The following is a 17934-nucleotide window of genomic DNA, read 5'->3' as shown; positions in this document are numbered from 1 at the left end:
GACGTGCACAAAGTGCCACGTTCAAGGTCATAAAAGAACTCAGTGTAGAGCTAGATAATAAATTATATTTTTCAAGTTTTATCTTATTTTATTACGTTGTTGTGACTCAATTGCGTAGAACGTCAGGTCAAGTTTGGTGGGGTGGGCCACTTACTGGGGTGGGCCGCTTACTGGTGGAACACGTTAAATGAAAGATCTGACTAAGCCCCACCGCGTCCTCATGCTTCTCGAGTCTACTAACGCCGATTCCTATCTATTCGACTATAGGAACTGTTCAGACGTGCAATTACGCAACGCCCATACCAACAAACACCAAGAGTGCCACATTCATAATCACAATAACACCCCAAATTAGGAGCCCAAAAACCGTAGTAACCCAACCATTCCTCATCTGAACGTGTCGTTCTCCCTCGCCTTCGGCCCCAGCTGGCCTATTATCATTGCGGACAGCCACTCTCATGTACTTCCCCCGGCACGTAAACCAAATTAAGGGAGCGCTGACAAAAGGTAAGATAATGCTTAGCGCTACCTGAGAGCCTTGGAGGGCTTTGCCAAGTCCTTTTCGGCCAACAGCACCAGCAATGATGATGCTAGGTGTGATACTAATTGAACGGGTGATAAGGCGACGGAGCCATGGTCTGAGTGACCAGTTGAGCTGGCCTTCTGAAACCATTTGACCGGAAATTGTGCAAATGATGCCGGCTGAAATACCAGACAGTAGCAAGGCTAATGCAAACAAGGTACCGGCAATAGGTGCAATAGATTGAGAAAGAAGGTTATGAATCGAGAAGATGTCCGCGTTGTCGGCTTCGGGACGGCCGTAGAGAGATGCCCCAGCGACGATTAAGATGGAGCTGTTGACGAAAAGGGCAAAAGTAAAGAGGGAGACTGCTAGTTCGACAATGCTGTATGACATGCATGACTGAATGGCAGCCAAAGAGGGCCTGTATTTGATTCGGTCGTTGATAGAGCCCGTCTCGAGTATTTCAGCTGTGCTGTTAATCTTATCAAATTCGCGTAGACGCGGCTGGACAATGCCGCTTCCTAAGAAAAGACTGTGAGGCATGACAGTAGCCCCAAGGATACCACAAGACTGGTATAGACTTATGGTTGTTAACAAACAATCAACCTAACTATTGAGTTCTCACTCACGCTTGTGACTGGACTAGGGCAGAAGAAGGCAGGTAGCCACGGAAGACCTCTCCAACAGAGGCTTTGATTTTGGTGAGTTCAAAGCAGAAACAGATAACGACGCCGAGGATTAAGAGTACCACGAAGAACTCGAAGGCTCTTAGAGAATGCATTGTACCAGCAGGGCGGTAAAACATCAGAATGACGAGCACGTCGACAATGGATATAGCGCAGCCTGCGACAAGAGGGATATTAAAGAGGAGATTAAGAGCAATAGCAGTGCCAATAACCTGTTGCAGTTAGGGAGAAGGAAGTTTATCGAAGAATATAGGACATACCTCTGCAATATCGGTAGCAATGATTGCGGACTCTGCAAAGAAGTAAAGAACATAGTTAAGCCACGACGGGAGATGAGCCTTGCAGTTCTCAGCAAGGTTCATTCCCGTGACGGAGCCTAGCTTGATGCATAAGGATTGGAGGAAGATCGCGAAAATATTGGACATTAACACGATGAACAATAGTCTGAACCTGAAAGAAGCACCGGCAGCGACATCAGTCGCATAATTTCCTAAAGCAAAGAATCAGCAACCACCTAGAAGGCAATCGAAGAGGGAATGCCAGCTACAAGAAAACATCCCTACCAGGATCGATATATGCAACAGCGACCATAAAGCCAGGTCCAATGAATCTTGCATATTTGAGTAAGACTGCTAAAGCCCCTCTAGCGAGCTCACAAATCGTCATGTGCCAGTTATCAATCAACTTGTCAGTATTTCCACCTGGGCCGCCAGATGGTGAATTAGTGACAGCGCCAGAGTCTTTATCTTCACCCATTACAATATTGCTCTGACCGTCTAACGCCTTCGACTTGGTTGTGCTGTCTGCTCCCTTGACTTTATAGTGTTCGGCTAGTTCTTTCCTAGCTACAAGCGCGTCCACAGGGTTTATTCTGTAATCTCTTTGCAGTTTGGCATTTGCTATATGGTTGAGGTCAGCCCTCGTCGTTGCGTCGGCATTGAGGGCATCTGGGTTCTGGTTCCAGCCCTCTGTGTAGATGGAATCGGCTTGCGAGGGGCAGTTCATGGCGGCGAGAGAGGTTCAGGCCACACTGAATACAAAGATGTGCGAAAGAAGGTTTAAGGTTGGGGATAATTTGCTATTCGCAAGCTTGGCATGTCACTAGAATGTCTCCGACAATGCATGGACCTTATGTCTAACTACCGTGCTCCACCACCTCGCGGACGCGCGGCCTCACCAAAACTACCTCAAAAACGAGGCTGTAGAGCCACACTAAAAGGATATCATCTCGATTTCTATAGCTATATACATATATCAAGGCCTATTAACCTCACCACTTAAATATATCGAGATGATATCCTTTTAGTGTGGCTCTACAGCCTCGTTTTTGAGGTAGTTTTGGTGAGGCCACAAGCTTGGCGCGGTGAAAATTACGCCGTAGACGGTTCTATACTAGCCATATGCGGAAGCTGCTCGCTGGAGAAGTACCGACAGGGGTGGCGATCACGCATGGATATGAGCGCCACGCCGCACCAAGGGCTGAGATTGGCTCTGTAGCGTGGCCGAAGGTTTCCTCAGTGCATACAACCTTATTTCTTAGTGTAGGGGTGCAGTAGAGCGAGATGGAGGCTATCTGTAGCGGTGTCACTGCTTTTCTCTTGAAAAGATGTCTTTTGCGGATCAGCGCGGATTTCACAACAGTAGCGTAATTTTTGTAAGGAGAGATGTCTACACCTATAGAAGAAGGCAAAAGATATGACCTATCTATGGATATAGTATGATAACAACGTGCGAATAGAAATATTGTTTTCTGAAGACAAAGTACCCCTCTTTTCTTGCGGCACGGGGGGATTTGCGTTACCCAGGGAGGGATGTTAACCCATTTATCTCATCCCTTCAAGACTACTCATCTTTGACCCAATACTCATCCTTTACCATCTCTGACATCGTTGCTCTCTTAGCCAGATTGAGAATGGTCATCATTAAGATTCAACCTCTTTGCTTCGTCCGTGAGTTTAGGGACCGCGTTCTCCGCCCAATTTCAATGACTGCACTCTTGTGATGACGTACAGAGACACTTAGATCAGGCAAATCAATAAGTTTATTGCAAAAGACCGTGATGTCTTTTCAAATTCGGGCTGTAAACAAGCCACCTTGGTGATTTTTTGGGGTGGGTGGGGGCGCGTTGCGGTCAACAAGACGTTACTGCAGAATGAAATCGGGTTTACCCAGAGGTCGCAGTCAAGCTTACCTAGGCGCCAAGCCTTGTTTGAGCTTGGAGCACGGCTGGTGAAGGTGAAGGTGCTTGAATAAGGGCAGGGGTGTAGGATTGAGGAATCGATAATTCAGAAGCGGAATAGAGGGTCAAAAAAAATATGATATTCTTTATCTGGCACGACGAAGGAGTTGGGCTATGGCAAACATAAAGGGGTAGGCGTACTATCTTCCTTACTCAGTAGGAAAGTAGGGTGGATGAGGAGTTTTTTCCCGTGGGATCATTATGTTGTATTCGTCTATCAATCATAGATCCTTATGCTGGTGTAACTAATTTCCGGTCTATAAACTTCACCTTTAGTTCTACCGGCCTAACAAACCAGCCGTTGCGGAAACGAGCTTCACGCGACCCTTCTTCCAATTCAAGCTTGAGGCAATAGATTAGCCATTTTTGGACGTAGAAAACAACGCAGGAGAACGAAGGGGGTTTAAACTCACCTCGAATCTTCGAAGAACAGCTGGAATGAGCTTGTAAACTTCCATCATGCCAATGTGTTTTCCAAGGCACACACGTGGCCCTTTGCCAAAACTCATAATGTAATAATCCATGTCTTTGATTCGAGCGATTTCGGACTCGCGGTCTTTGGAGGGGTCTACGAGCCAGCGCTCGGGCACGAAGTCGTCGAGGTTGTCTCCGAAAATCTCGGGTCGACGATGGATAACCCATGCATTGCACCCGACGATTGTTCCTCCTTTAATGAACTCACCGTCGATCATCACTCCCTCGGGTGGAACAACTCGCTCGAACGGCAAGCCTGGGGCGGGGTGGAGGCGGAAAGCTTCTTTGATGCAGGCATCAAGGTAGGGAAGTCCCTGGCTCTCTTGCCACGTGACTGTTCCTGTTGCGTTATCTTTGAAGTGGCCTTGTGATGCTTTGCGATCAAGCTCTTCATACACCTTTTCCAAGCATCTCGGGTTTCTCAGAAGCGAGCCGAAAACACCACTCATTGATACGGCTGCAGGCTCGGATCCAGCAAAAGCCATGGAGACGCACATGGTAACGACAAGTTGATCGTTGAAAAAGTCTGGTCTGTCATGCTTGGCCTGGATGAACTTGGAGAGGAAGTCCTGTGGCATATTCGTATCGTTTCTTTGCCAAGCAAGATTCTCCTTCGAGAAGACCGTTCCAGAAGGATGCCGTTCGGCAAGGCGGGCCTTTGCGAAGCTTGCGACAGGATACGAAGAGTCGATCAGTCCGTACTTGGCTGCAAGCAACTTAATTGGGTTCTTTTTCCACAACTTGTCTAGAACAGGAATCTGTCCCACCTTTTTGCTGACCGTTAGTCGATACATGGAGAAGAAGAAAAAGCAATATAAATTCTTACGTACCACGGCAGCATAGTCGAATAGGGCCGAGTTTCCTTTGACGATTCCCTCGATATCATAGTTACTCTCCAAAAAGCCATGCCTTTTAGAGTAAACTAGTTCACCGATAACGTCGAAAGTGTAGAATTGGAGCCACTGGTAGAAATCGCAATATTTACCAGTGTTCGAAAATCGTTCCTGTGTCTGGTGGAGAAATACGTCGTTGACAGAGTCAAAAATAGGCTCATACTGCATCTGGGCCGACATGGAAAAGACACTGTTAACGCTGCGCTTCAACTGTGAGTGATATTCTTCCGACTGGGTGCTAAATAGTGTTGGTAGCTTCTTTCCTTCCTTTGAAGTGGCCATCTGTACGGGGTAAAAGTCTGACTAGCCAGGGTTTAGCATGAGAGAATAGATCAGACAAGATAGTAACATGACTGTACCTTTGTAAAGCCTTTGCCCAAAGCGTATATAGCTTTTACAGATTTTGGGTTGGAAAAGGACAGGCAGTTTGGCCCAAGGCGGACGATATCTCCATGTTTGTTATGCAAATCTATATGCCACTGTTCAGGTCGTCTCTGCCATGCCTTGAAAAACCTGTACCAGTCGGTGAAAGCGCATGCCAGCGGTCCTGGATACTTGTTCAAATCTCGATTATAGTAGTTGCGGGCTAGATAAATGAACCCAGAGAATACGAGAGCCAGAGGCAAATATTGACTCAGCGTACGAGTGAGGATATCTGTGAGCATATTCAGAGGCGCTTTTGCTTCTGTATGCGATGTAATGGAGCAATCTGGTACGATTTATACATGAATTACACACGCCTCGCAGGGCATCTTACTGACCTCCGAACCCATCTGCCGAATGAGCCCTGTACATACAGGTACGAAAATATTTGATGTGGGGACAGCAGCCAAGGAGCAGATCCGGTCCGAATTAGGATACCCGATTGGTTTTAATATGAAGTGAAGCCACCTTCCACAGCTGTTATAGCTTTGCATTAATTTTTTATAACTAGTCCTTGTCAGTAATGGCAATGTTTCTGATGTGATGGCCTTCTAGGGCTCTACCGCAAATCTCAAAAGTTACTACGAGCGAGGGAGAGACGCTACGGGCTGATTCATCTTTACCCAGTAAAAAGAGGTTACCCTAAAGCTATAGTGAGACACCCGAGGTGACGATCTTGGTGAACTGTAAGACAAGATATTTTTAGCTAGCATACTGAGGGCTTAATCTATCTGAAGTCCTGCTAAGTAAGAACAGGATAAGTCTCGGGGATTAAACACTTTCGTATCTGTATGTAGGTGACAAAGCGCATTGCTTTGCCAAGGAGGCCGAAATGGCACCGGTCATGCCAGGGGGTTCTTATAGCAAAAACTAGCAATATAGGGACTTGCCTCGGTTAGATCGATAGACTAACTGCGTGTCTCTATCTTGCAGAGCAGGGTATTCTGTACACTGAGGAATTAGAGTTTTTGGAAACTGAGTACTCGCCCCAGACCTATGTTTTGGGATTGTTTAGTGGCTAGAAATCGGATAATGTGATGTAGAGTAGCTATTCGTTATCTTCTCTGACACTTTCCTTTACTCTACTTTCATGGCCATAGCAATAGCAGAAAATCCTATGCCCAACTCCGAGAGTTGTAACCTCGACTGTACCATGTGGTGCTACCTCGGTGATGTTATGGCGCTGGTATTGCTAGGGCTTACTTACCCCGTTTGGGTATAGCGCCTTGACTGGGATTCTGTACTTAGCCTCACCTCCCACAGTTCCGAGATAAAAACACTTGTACTATACTGTTTTGATACCCTGTCCCTTTTGGTGGCCGTCCGGGCCGTGACAGGTGATACTGCTAAGCGACCGTCAGTGAGTGATGGGTTCTAGCCAAGGCGGAATATCGAGTAGGCCCAGGTAGTTCCTCAAGAGGACTGGAAAAGCCAATCGGATCATGTCTTATTATCGGTGTAGCTTATGCCGGATCTAGTAGTGATCAAAGATTGCAAACGGACGATGCCAAGAAGTGGTTGCATGTAATGACCCACCCATCATTCGAGCTTGGCCCATTTACGTTTCGCTCTGCTGTATGTACAGGCACAATATCGAGTTACCCGACCTAGAGCCCGGCGCACTACGTAACGTTCTTCCCCCCCCCCCGCCACCGCCTACCCGCATGGATGAGAGACGGCCCGCACCGATAAGAGGAATTTACATGCACGGGCGGAAGCTGCACCTGCTATCCCCGAGAAAATAGCGAAGAATAAGACCGATGTACACGGCTAAGATGGTACGTGGAATCTTGCCATGTACTGGGGGACACTATTCGGCAACTAGGGATCTGGCTTGAATCGCAATGCAACTATAATTCAGACTACGCCAACCCTTTGCTCGACTGCAAGTGTCCCTTACGCGGAAAAAAAAATCCTTAACCTTATTTGCCTTGGTCCGCACCCAAGGCTAGTTGCAGAGAGTCATGAATCCTGAGAAAGTCCCCGGGGGTGCATCTGTAACCGAGCCAAGTCGTCCGGAGATGGTAACAATGACAAGCCCTCTAGACTGGAGCAGACCAGACGATCCAGATAATCCAGTTAATTGGCCAAACTGGAAGCGATATTTCCATATTGTTCCTCCAGCCATTATTTCCTTCACAGCGTAAAGACACTCCAATGATCACTGTGCCAAGGACCCCACACGCTAATCGATCATTTATAGGACCTTAGGGGCATCAATCTATACACCTTCCTATCCCATCGTCCAGGAAAAGTTCAACACAAGCTCTACAGTAGCACTCTTACCCCAGTCTCTGTATGTTCTAGCACTAGGGTTTGGACCTCTGATCGCTGCTCCGCTCTCCGAAACATATGGAAGGTACATTGTGTACGCAGTCACTACGCCCCTGGCCGCGGTTTTCACCGTGGGGGCTGGGTTCTCGCAAAACATACAAACGCTATGCGTCATGAGATTCTTCGCCGGAATGGCCTTTAGCCCCTCGTTGGCTATTGGCACGGGAAGTGTTGGTGACCTGACTGTCCCTGAAAGAAGAGCGGCTCCATCGGCGCTCTACATCATGACACCATTTCTGGGCCCGGCATTCGGGTAAGTACCAGGTCGCATTCTTTTAGGGTTACATACTTCTTTCTCATAAAGCGTGATAGTCCTGTGTTAGGCTCCCTCGTAACCGTCAAGATGTCCTGGCGCTGGACGCAATGGACGTTGATATTCTTTGCGATCCTGTCAATGATCGTGCTTGCGTTCTCGCAGGAAACATACAAAGCAAGTATTCTCTCGAAGAGAGCGCGACGACAGAATATCCCACTTCCCCCTGGACCACCTACATCAACCAAGATGAGACGATTCTTCACCATTACACTCGTTCGTCCATTGCATATGCTATTCTCTGAACCAATCGTCGGCTTCTTCAGCCTTTACACTGGGTTCAACTTCTCGGTCGTCTTTGCGTTTATGGCAGCCTATCCTTTTATTTTTCGATCTGTCTACAACTTCAGCACGATTCCCTCGGGGTTAGTCTTCCTCGCCGTCGGCCTTGGTGGAGCCCTGGCCGTACCCACGGTCTTACTTTGTGATCATTATTTCTACCAACCCCGTGTTCGTGAGTCCAAACTCTCCGGCAAGGGCGGGGTAGTTGCCCCAGAACATCGTCTTTATCCTGCAATGGCGGCTTGCTTCGGTGTACCAATTGCGTTGTTTTGGTTTGGTTGGACTGCTAAACCAGATATATCTTGGTGGAGTCCTGTGGTTGCTTCAATTCCTTTTGCATGGGGGAACTCGACGATATTTATTTCTGCAACTGCATACCTGCTTGATACTTATCAAGCACTCTACGGGGCCAGTGCGATGGCGGCCAATGCTCTCGTTCGGTACCTCCTTGGCGCCGCTCTGCCGTTATTTACCTTGCAAATGTACAAAGGTCTAGGGATAGAATGGGCTACAAGTCTATTGGGGTTCATTTCTGTTACATGTATCCCAATTCCATGGGTCCTTTTCTTCTACGGCCCATCCATTCGATCGAGAAGTGGTTATGAGACGATTAAAGTGCCAGAGTAAAGAGCAGAAGTAATATAAGCACTTCTAGTATTGAGATTAGACTAGTAAGCAGGTCTCTACCTTGGGATCTTCAAATTAGAATCATCTCTATCAAGACCTCCTTCCTTGAAAAGATCAGTAGCTTATTTTACAGATCTTATTTAGCTCTATTTCTTACTTATGGAATACTTTCTTATAGCTACTCTGGGTAAGAATATATCTTAGGAAAATATGTAGGCAGTGGCTTGTGTTCCTTCTTTCCAACCGTTACCACCAATATCTCCCTATCGTTTGGCATCGGGTATTGCACACCCTACCAATGACCTGGTAAAATGGAGTGCTGCTGCATGTCGTATGCATATTCCTGGACCGCGTTTCGACGCAGCTAGGACAGGACGCTTACAAGTCCATAGTCACATCGTTAACCGCATCGCCACTACCAGCTCTTATAAATCCGACCGCTTTTTTTTGGCGAAGATACAGAGTATCTGACTTCACCAGCCTACCCACATTTGCATCCGATATCCCAGAACCGCACCACCGTACACCGACTCATCTAATCAAATCTCTTAACACTGCATTCTTACAATGGAACACAGCTCACGGTAGATAGCAGAGAAGATACTTGGTATCGCTCCTGGCCGCTTCATCGATGTAAATAAGCATTTGCACAAGTTTGAAGAGGCGTTGGGCGTTGGTCTGGGTATGGTATGGGGGAAAAGATTTGCTAGGATGGAGAAGGGGAGGGTAGGGGTAGTGCCGGTGATTGGGAGCAGAGGGCGTGCAGGAAGGAAAAGGGGAAGCGTGGTGGTAGGGTTGCACGGATGCATTATGCCCATAGTTTTGGAAAGAAGGCGAGGCATCATGTTTGGAGAAAGCGTCACTCGTAAACTTAGTGATGCGACATCGTCTTTTTAGGTTGAGGCGTAGAACATGAAGGACTATAAATGTATGTAAAACATTTTGCATACGCCAAAGTAGTATTATTCACTCCACGCCCCCCTCCCTACAAAAAAAAGAAAGCCAAAACTACTAATTTTACACATTAATACAAAAGAGAACGAGAAAAAAAGAAAGAATGCCTCTAAAAAAAGACACAAGCAAATATAGCCTTTCCCACCCTCCAGTTCATTATCGTTATTCCGCTCCGTTTCCCCCCATCCCCCAAACAAAAGAAATAAAAGAAAAGAACGAAAGCATTTCCTTCCCAATGCTGAAAAACTCCTCAAGCAATGACAAAAAAAAGAAATGATGGAAAAAAGATATAAATACAAGAAAAAAACACGCAGATATCCCAAAACTCACGGCGCCGCAATCCCTGTAAAAGCAAAAACATCTTCTCCTGCCATTCCCTCCCCACACTCGGGACACGTGCACCCGTCAACACCCCTTGGGCCTCTCGCACACTCCATGACCCAGCCCTGCAGGCACTCAACACAAGTCGCAGGTTCGTGCCAGCAGTTCTTGGTAATACGGCGCGTTACGAACTCTGCATTCGACTTCACACTCTTACACAGGATGCAAGTGCGTTCGATAGCGGGTGTGTTGCGGCGTGAGGCAGGGGTGCCAATACGCGGTACGTCTGCAGTAACGGCGGTGGGTGGACGCGAGGTGTAGGAATGCATGGATGAAGGACGGGATTGGCGGGGGATTTCGACTGCGAGACCGAGTGGTTTTTGCTTGGGAGAGAGTGAGGCGGCGCTGCTGCGGCGGCGGTCGGCAGTTGTCATTGCAGGACTGGGTGGTGCGTTTGTGGTCCAGGGGGCGAAGGGGGCGGGGAGAGGCACGAGGTGGGGAGAGCCTGGGTTAGTGGTGGCTGTGTCTAAGGGAGAGTATGCGGGTGTGGGAGCGAGATCGAAGGCGGATTGGCGTTTGGAGAGAACGGAGGCGCGGGTGGATTCGTGGTCGTAGGTGTGTAGGTTTTCCTCTGTGAGTTTCATTCTGCGGAGGTCGTCGACGACGGCGGCGAGTTTGGGTTGTTCTTGTTGTGCGGCGGAGTCGCGGCGTCGTGCGCCGAAGTTCTTGAGGGCCTGGGGGATGGTAGACCAGCGGTTTTTGTTCTTCTTCTCTGGTTTGGTCTTTTCTTCCTTGGGCTTCAGTTCAAGGTTGTCGAAGGAATCAAAGGGACTGCGGACTGGGGTTGCCGGAGTTGCCGAGAATGCTAGTGGCGATGGTAGTGTTGATGTCGTTGACTTCATGGGGGTAGGAGGGCCGACCTCATCATCTCCGAAGCATTGATAACTAGTGTCATTCTCGATGTCCTCTCCGGCAACTGTCTTGGGGATGATGCCAGACACCGGCCTTGAAGAATTTACGGGATAGCTGTTGTTTCGTAGACCTCGTGAGGAGGCAATCTTGCTTCCGGAACGAACGCGCTGGTGATAGTTCGCAAACGAGGTCGGGCGTGGGCGTTGCTTCAGTGGTGGACTGTCGAGCGAAGTGAAACTCTGGGGATGGTATGAGATGGGACGCCCCGTCTGTGTGTCCTTTGTTTCTTGCATAGGTTGACGGTTCCGTAGTGCAGGGTGTACTTGGTCGCACTCGAAACTGCCCCGGGAAGAGATGCTGCTCCTGGGTTTTTCCAGATTGTCGAGACTTGATGATATATACCGTGAGCCTGATGTTTCGGGGCTAAAGGTAGTCGGTGAAGCGGTCCATTCTGGTGTGAGTAGATGTTGCGAGTTATAAGACACTGGTCGTGTGAGTGGTTGTGGTCGTTGTTTGGCAAAACAAGTATTAAGCTTGGACATGGGCTCCAAGTCTGGTAGCACTCTCAAACTTGTGTCAGCCTTGAGAGTCGATGTCGGTCTGTCCGGGTTGGTCCATTTGTCTAGGAGATCAGAGTCGCTGTCGTCCTTTGGGGTTTCTTGGGGAACTTCGACAACCTGTAGAGCCGGCTCTGGTTTGGATGGTTCCTGGACTTGCACCGCATCTGGTACTGGTTCTGCCTTGGGCTGATTTGACTGCTCTGCCGCCTGGGAAGTCTGCTGCTCGTACATTGGTCGTTCCAGCCATCGTGTTGTTACTGATTTTTCGCGTTGTAAGCAGTTCAATGCTTCCTCTGAACCTGCGATAAAGTCGAGCATGCGATGTGCTTTGGCAGGATCCCTCTTGATTGGCCGGGGATGCCTGAGCAGTGGATGAACATCATCCTGGGGTAAGTTGCGCGCCACAGCCGCCATTTTTTTTGAGGCTGTTCTAGCCGAGGGGCGGGATGCCTGGAAGAAATAGTATTAAGAATAATGAGAGAGGTCGGGCGGGCACGCGGGCACGAGCAGCTCAATAAAGCGAGAGGCAGGAACCACCCCTCAAACCATGTGGGACGGCGACGGTCGTTATCAGTAGCATGCGGCGACTCAACCAATATCCCCGGGCTCGGCTTGCCAGAAGTTACTGCGTGGCTGGCAGGGTAGCACACAACCGACGTATCCGTTTCAAGCCCTTGAGAAAGCCGGCAGCTTCGTAACACACCGTTAGCTCGGGGTCGCACGACACTGCGCCTCGCCGTCATTCGTTGCTAGGGCCCGTATTGCGAGGCCCACACGCAATGTAGTTCGGCGGATCATGGTTAGCGTGGCAACGTGAGACGTATTTTTAGCACCCGTCCTCTGCTTCTGTACGCTTCGCTGCTGAACGCCTGCTCGCAAACTAAAGTACGACGCTTATGCCAATCTCAGAAGTTGATTGTGGTAGCGGCATGCACTCGACGCTCATTTACGAGGTATCCTGATGATGACGAAGCAGCCGCGGCTGTGTTGGCGGTGTGGACATGGTGGGTTGTCTTTGACGAGGCTGGGGCAGTCTCGAGTCCCAGGGCGATCAACAAGCCACCTAATCGCATGACGACCATTGCCCGCAGCCTTGTGCCAATGCTCGGCTTGGGCCCTGCGATGTGGGCCACGATGTTGCGGAGCGCCAAAACAACAAACACACAAAAAAGCACGCCCGCTTCTCCAAAGCGTCCCGGAATTGCTGAGTAGATGAGAAGATCATCGGTGGCTCCCAACAAATGAGAAGCGAGAATAAGGCCGGGCGCCGCTAAGGTGCTCGGAACCTCCCAGGCATATCCAGAAGAGACTCTCGTCTTACACCTCAGACGCTCGTCTAAGACGTCAATGATTGTCATGACATTGGGGCAAGCAACGCGTCGGCTCCGCACGCTCGCAAAATCTTCCGTCTGCAGTGCAACCTATGGTAAGCCAGCCTTTCCACCCACGCTTTCCACACCAACACGTCACGGAAACCGACGGTATTTACTGACTGGTCGTGCAAAAAAGACGCATTCTCCGGTAGGTGGCTATGTTGCCAATATACTACTACTATTGATTGTAAGAGGTTGGCTAGGGTGCCATGCAAATTGGCATACTTAGTACAAAGAGGCAGGTCTACCTTGCTGTGCCGCAAGGCCCGGGCGAACCGCCTGCTCCCGCTCGTTGCATGCATGTAGTATGTAACAGGTGTAGTAGTATGTCCTTACGTACGGAAGTGGGCGTTGGAAAGAGGCAATGCAGTTGTCGTGTTTTTAGCACCTTTTTCAAAAGCGCGAATGTTCTGTCTGTCCAAAGTCTAAGCTGCACCAAACACGTGATGTCGCATGCTTTCACATCACTGAGTCGACTGGTGCGATGACTAAGCTACTACACTAATCCGAATCAGGCCGCCGAAACTTGAGGAAAGCTCGCGGCCTGCTGTTGCCATCCCCTCAATCAACCCCAATCACCCCAAGCCGTCACGCAACCTGCAGCAAAAATGGCCGGCCCGCGCGCAGGAAACTCAAGGGCCAATGGCGCCACTAATGGGGATTCGTCAAACAACAAGCAGTCGCTGATGGAGCCCTCTGACAAAGAGCTCTATGGCGGAAACACTGGCGACTATGTCAACTCCATCGCCGTCACTGACCAAGACGACGACATGGACGATGTCCAACTCAATGGCCGGAGCCTCGTTGGGCAATACACAGCATCCAAGGAGATGATGAACGAGTTCGCGCACGGCGACGCGGGTGAGGCCGATATCCTCGACAGCCGCGAGAAACAGGCCCAGATCGCATCACGCGAAACCGACTACCAACGAAGACGATTCGACCGCGCACTCTCTCCGACACGTGCTGACCCCTTTGCAAAGGACGGAGAGGATGGCGGCCAGTCATACAAGGACGTCATGAAGCAGCGCGAGTTGGAGCGCGAGGAGGCGCGTGTCAAGCAACTGATTGAAGATAAGGAAAAGTCTGGAGGCAGCGAGGTCCTTGATCACAAGCCTACACTCAAAGACGGTGAATCCGCCTCAGTCGACGGTGACAAAACCCCACCAATGAAGAAGACTCGCAAGCGGAGACGATGGGACGAAGTCGCAGACGACGAGACTCCCGCCACCAAGCAAGAAGTCAAGGAAGAAGGGGCAGAGCCCAAGAAACGCTCGCGATGGTCGCCGGCACCCGAAGACACAAAGCAAGCTGCTGCACCAGCCCGGTCACGTTGGGATACTACCGCTGTAGCCCCTGCGGCTGCTGCAACGCCTGCTCCCGCCGCGAATGGTGCACACCCAATCGCTCCAACCTTTGCCTTTGGTACTGATATCTCGAGCCGCAATGCCCCGCTGTCCGATGAGCAGCTCGACATGATGCTCCCAGGCGAAGCCGAAGGCTACAAGGTCCTCGAGCCACCACCAGGTTATGAGCCAGTACGACGACCAGTAGGCATGCCGGCTCTCCCGACCGGATACCAGGGTTTCTTGATTCCAGAGGTAGACAACAGCTTGGCTGCCATGGGCAAGCAGCTGCCAACAGAGATTCCGGGTGTTGGAGATTTGCAGTTTTTCAAGAATGAGGATATGAAGTACTTTGGAAAACTCACAGATGGTGCCGACGAAAACGAGATGACAGTGGAGGAACTAAAGGAGCGCAAGATCATGCGACTGCTCCTGAAAGTCAAGAACGGAACACCACCCATGCGAAAGACTGCGCTTCGACAACTTACAGACAATGCTAGGCAGTTTGGTGCCGGAGCTCTGTTCAATCAGATTCTGCCACTCCTGATGGAACGGACACTGGAAGATCAGGAACGACATCTGCTTGTCAAGGTCATTGACCGTGTCCTGTACAAGCTTGACGATCTCGTTCGTCCATACGTTCACAAGATTCTTGTCGTCATTGAACCCCTTCTTATTGACCAAGACTACTATGCTCGTGTCGAAGGTCGTGAGATTATCTCCAACCTTGCAAAGGCTGCCGGTCTTGCACACATGATCAGTACGATGCGCCCTGACCTGGACCATCAAGACGAATACGTCCGAAACACCACCGCTCGAGCCTTTGCCGTCGTCGCGTCCGCTCTTGGTATACCCGCTCTCCTTCCCTTCCTTCGAGCCGTTTGTCGATCCAAGAAGTCATGGCACGCGCGCCACACTGGTGTGAAGATTATCCAGCAGATTCCTATTCTGATGGGTTGCGCTATTCTACCTCATTTGAAAGGACTTGTCGACTGCATCGGCGAGAACCTGAACGATGAGCAGCCCAAGGTCCGTATGGTTACAGCTCTAGCACTCGCAGCACTTGCCGAAGCTGCTAGCCCCTATGGTATCGAATCTTTCGACGAGATCCTCAACCCTCTCTGGACTGGTGCCCGCCGTCAGCGTGGTAAGGCCCTCGCGTCTTTCTTGAAGGCTGTGGGTTACGTTATCCCGCTCATGGACGAGGAATACTCCAACTATTACACCAGTCAGATCATGGAGATTGTCATCCGCGAGTTCCAATCGCCTGATGAGGAAATGAAGAAGGTTGTGTTGAAGGTTGTTTCTCAGTGCTCAAACACGGCCGGTGTCACTCCAGTATACCTCAAGGATAACGTCTTGCCTGAGTTCTTCAAGCATTTCTGGGTACGACGTATGGCCCTCGACAAGCGTAACTACCGTCAAGTAGTGGATACGACGGTGGACCTGGCACAAAAGGCTGGTGTTTCTGAGATTGTAGGCCGCATCGTCAACAACATGAAGGACGAGAACGAAGCATATCGCAAGATGACTGTTGAAACTGTCGATAAAGTCATTAGCACTTTGGGCGCTCATGACGTCGACCAGCGTCTGGAGGAGCAACTCATCGACGGCGTGCTTGTCGCTTTCCAGGATCAGACCATCGAGGACCCCATCGTCATCGACGGTTTCGCTACTGTTGTCAACGCCCTAGGAGAGCGGACGAAGACCTATCTTCCACAGATTGTTGCGACGGTCCTTGCTAGGCTCAACAACAAGTCTGCCACTGTTCGCCAACAAGCTGCAGACCTTATTTCTCGTATTACTTTTGTCATGCAAAAGTGTGACGAGGATCCACAGCTCATCAAGCTTGCACAGGCTCTCTACGAATACCTTGGTGAAGAATACCCAGAGGTTCTTGGTTCAATCCTCGGTGCTCTTCGCGCTATTGTCACAGTCGTTGGTCTCCATGCCATGCAGCCTCCCATCAAAGATCTCCTGCCCCGGCTTACCCCCATTCTTCGTAATCGACACGAAAAGGTGCAGGAAAACACTATCGATCTTGTAGGACGTATTGCCGACCGAGGTGCAAACTACGTCAACCCTCGTGAATGGATGCGAATCTGCTTCGAACTTTTGGACATGCTCAAGGCGCACAAGAAGGGTATCCGACGTGCTGCCAACAACACATTTGGTTACATTGCCAAGGCTATCGGTCCTCAGGATGTGTTAGCTACTCTTCTTGGTAACCTTCGAGTCCAGGAGCGTCAGTCTCGTGTCTGTACAGCTGTCGCTATTGGTATCGTTGCTGAAACTTGCGCGCCGTTCACTGTCCTTCCCGCACTGATGAACGAATACCGTGTACCAGAGCTCAACGTACAGAACGGTGTGCTCAAGTCACTGTCTTTCATGTTTGAGTACATTGGCGAGATGGCCAAGGATTATGTCTATGCTATTACACCGCTCCTGGAAGATGCTTTGATCGACCGAGACCAAGTGCATCGTCAGACTGCTGCTTCCGTAGTCAAGCACGTTGCTCTGGGTTGTGTTGGCCTTGACTGCGAAGACGCCATGATTCACTTGCTTAACTTACTTTGGCCCAACCTCTTCGAGACCAGTCCTCACGTCATCGATAGGATCATCGAAGCCATCGAGGGTGTTCGCAACGCAATCGGCACTCCGCTTGTCATGAATTACGTATGGGCCGGTTTGTTCCATCCAGCTCGCAAAGTCCGACAGCCATATTGGCGCATCTACAATGATGCATACGTTCAGAACGCAGATGCCATGGTCCCAGCATACCCTGCTTTTGAGGAAGACCATGTCAAGAGACATGAACTGGACATTTTCATCTAAACGTAAGACTCCCAGTACCTCCTTTTTGATTGTCTTCCCCCAGTGCCACCATTCTGGGGTAGCGTTTCTTTTCCATCCAGCGATTCGGCATAAATTTATGGGTTTAAGCAGTCGTGGGTCAGTGTCCTTGTGGTTCGGGCTTACGTTGCTTATCATGTATATCACAGTAGGGTTAGATCGGAGTATTGCGGCGTTGAAGTACGCTAGGGATATGGACTTCTGAGCTGCCACCGGGCCATTTTCATAGGACCACTTATGGTAACAAAAATAATCTGCACCCACTTTCCAAGCTGATCGCCTTTAGGTTTCGTGAAGTCGTCCTGCCTTATTCTCTCCCTGTATCAAGGTATGTCGTTGCTTGTCGTTGCACCGTGTGCTGAGTTATCCAAAGGCGATTGAACACGCCGTCCAGTTTTACGAAAGACCCATATTCACTTGTCCCATTTGCACGGAGCAGACCAGGATAAGTATGTGGGTTTCTGCCTTGCCTTGCCTTGCCTTGCCAATCTCCTTATTAAACCTAGTGTCATGCTTGAGTACCCTTTCCTACACAATCGGTAAGATTCGCGTGATATCACTCCTTCATGCCTATCATATGAGGGTACCGCAACTGTGGGCATAATGTTCACAGCCACTGTTTGGTCAAGCCAATGTTCGGGCCCTGTTAATTGTACTCTGTAAACTAGTTGCCGTAGTGCTAGATGCTTGAAGCTAAAAAGCCTCACAACACCAAACCAATTATACTTGCTCCTAATATTTGAAACAAAACTTGTGCCATATGAGGCTTGGTGCTGTCGTTCAAAAAAGAGCATGACCAACCCAATATGCTTTTGCCGTAG

The 17934-nt window shown here is 49.6% G+C and overlaps 6 protein-coding genes across 6 annotated transcripts; 2 read left to right on the top strand and 4 right to left on the bottom strand.

Annotated features, from left to right (window-relative positions):
- Window positions 1–286: 286 nt before the first annotated feature.
- Window positions 287–2214, bottom strand: COCCADRAFT_111029 (uncharacterized protein; the record flags this gene model as incomplete). Its single annotated transcript, XM_007719820.1, has 5 exons — window positions 287–1103; window positions 1153–1421; window positions 1470–1699; window positions 1773–1893; window positions 2059–2214. 5 exons carry the CDS (start codon window positions 2212–2214, stop codon window positions 287–289), a joined length of 1593 nt encoding a protein of 530 aa, XP_007718010.1.
- A 1465-nt stretch (window positions 2215–3679) lies between these two features.
- COCCADRAFT_111035 (uncharacterized protein) lies at window positions 3680–5097 on the bottom strand (the record flags this gene model as incomplete). The annotated part of the gene is made up of 3 exons (XM_007719819.1): window positions 3680–3790; window positions 3862–4689; window positions 4753–5097. The coding sequence occupies 3 exons, from the start codon at window positions 5095–5097 to the stop codon at window positions 3680–3682; spliced, it is 1284 nt and encodes a 427-aa protein (XP_007718009.1).
- A 50-nt stretch (window positions 5098–5147) lies between these two features.
- COCCADRAFT_111031 (uncharacterized protein) lies at window positions 5148–5480 on the bottom strand (the record flags this gene model as incomplete). Its single annotated transcript, XM_007719818.1, has 1 exon — window positions 5148–5480. The coding sequence occupies one exon, from the start codon at window positions 5478–5480 to the stop codon at window positions 5148–5150; it is 333 nt and encodes a 110-aa protein (XP_007718008.1).
- A 1788-nt stretch (window positions 5481–7268) lies between these two features.
- Window positions 7269–8794, top strand: COCCADRAFT_111028 (uncharacterized protein; the record flags this gene model as incomplete). The annotated part of the gene is made up of 3 exons (XM_007719817.1): window positions 7269–7381; window positions 7442–7825; window positions 7885–8794. The coding sequence occupies 3 exons, from the start codon at window positions 7269–7271 to the stop codon at window positions 8792–8794; spliced, it is 1407 nt and encodes a 468-aa protein (XP_007718007.1).
- A 1280-nt stretch (window positions 8795–10074) lies between these two features.
- On the bottom strand, window positions 10075–11955 carry COCCADRAFT_9777 (uncharacterized protein; the record flags this gene model as incomplete). The annotated part of the gene is made up of 1 exon (XM_007719816.1): window positions 10075–11955. The coding sequence occupies one exon, from the start codon at window positions 11953–11955 to the stop codon at window positions 10075–10077; it is 1881 nt and encodes a 626-aa protein (XP_007718006.1).
- Window positions 11956–13522: 1567 nt separating this feature from the next.
- Window positions 13523–17095, top strand: COCCADRAFT_9776 (uncharacterized protein; the record flags this gene model as incomplete). The annotated part of the gene is made up of 1 exon (XM_007719815.1): window positions 13523–17095. One exon carries the CDS (start codon window positions 13523–13525, stop codon window positions 17093–17095), a length of 3573 nt encoding a protein of 1190 aa, XP_007718005.1.
- Window positions 17096–17934: the final 839 nt, after the last annotated feature.

The sequence above is a fragment of the Bipolaris zeicola genome (genome assembly GCF_000523435.1).
Source record: "Bipolaris zeicola 26-R-13 unplaced genomic scaffold scaffold_353, whole genome shotgun sequence".
In the NCBI taxonomy this organism is placed as follows: Eukaryota; Fungi; Ascomycota; class Dothideomycetes; order Pleosporales; family Pleosporaceae; genus Bipolaris; species Bipolaris zeicola.
This window is presented reverse-complemented; position numbering and strand designations above follow the sequence as displayed.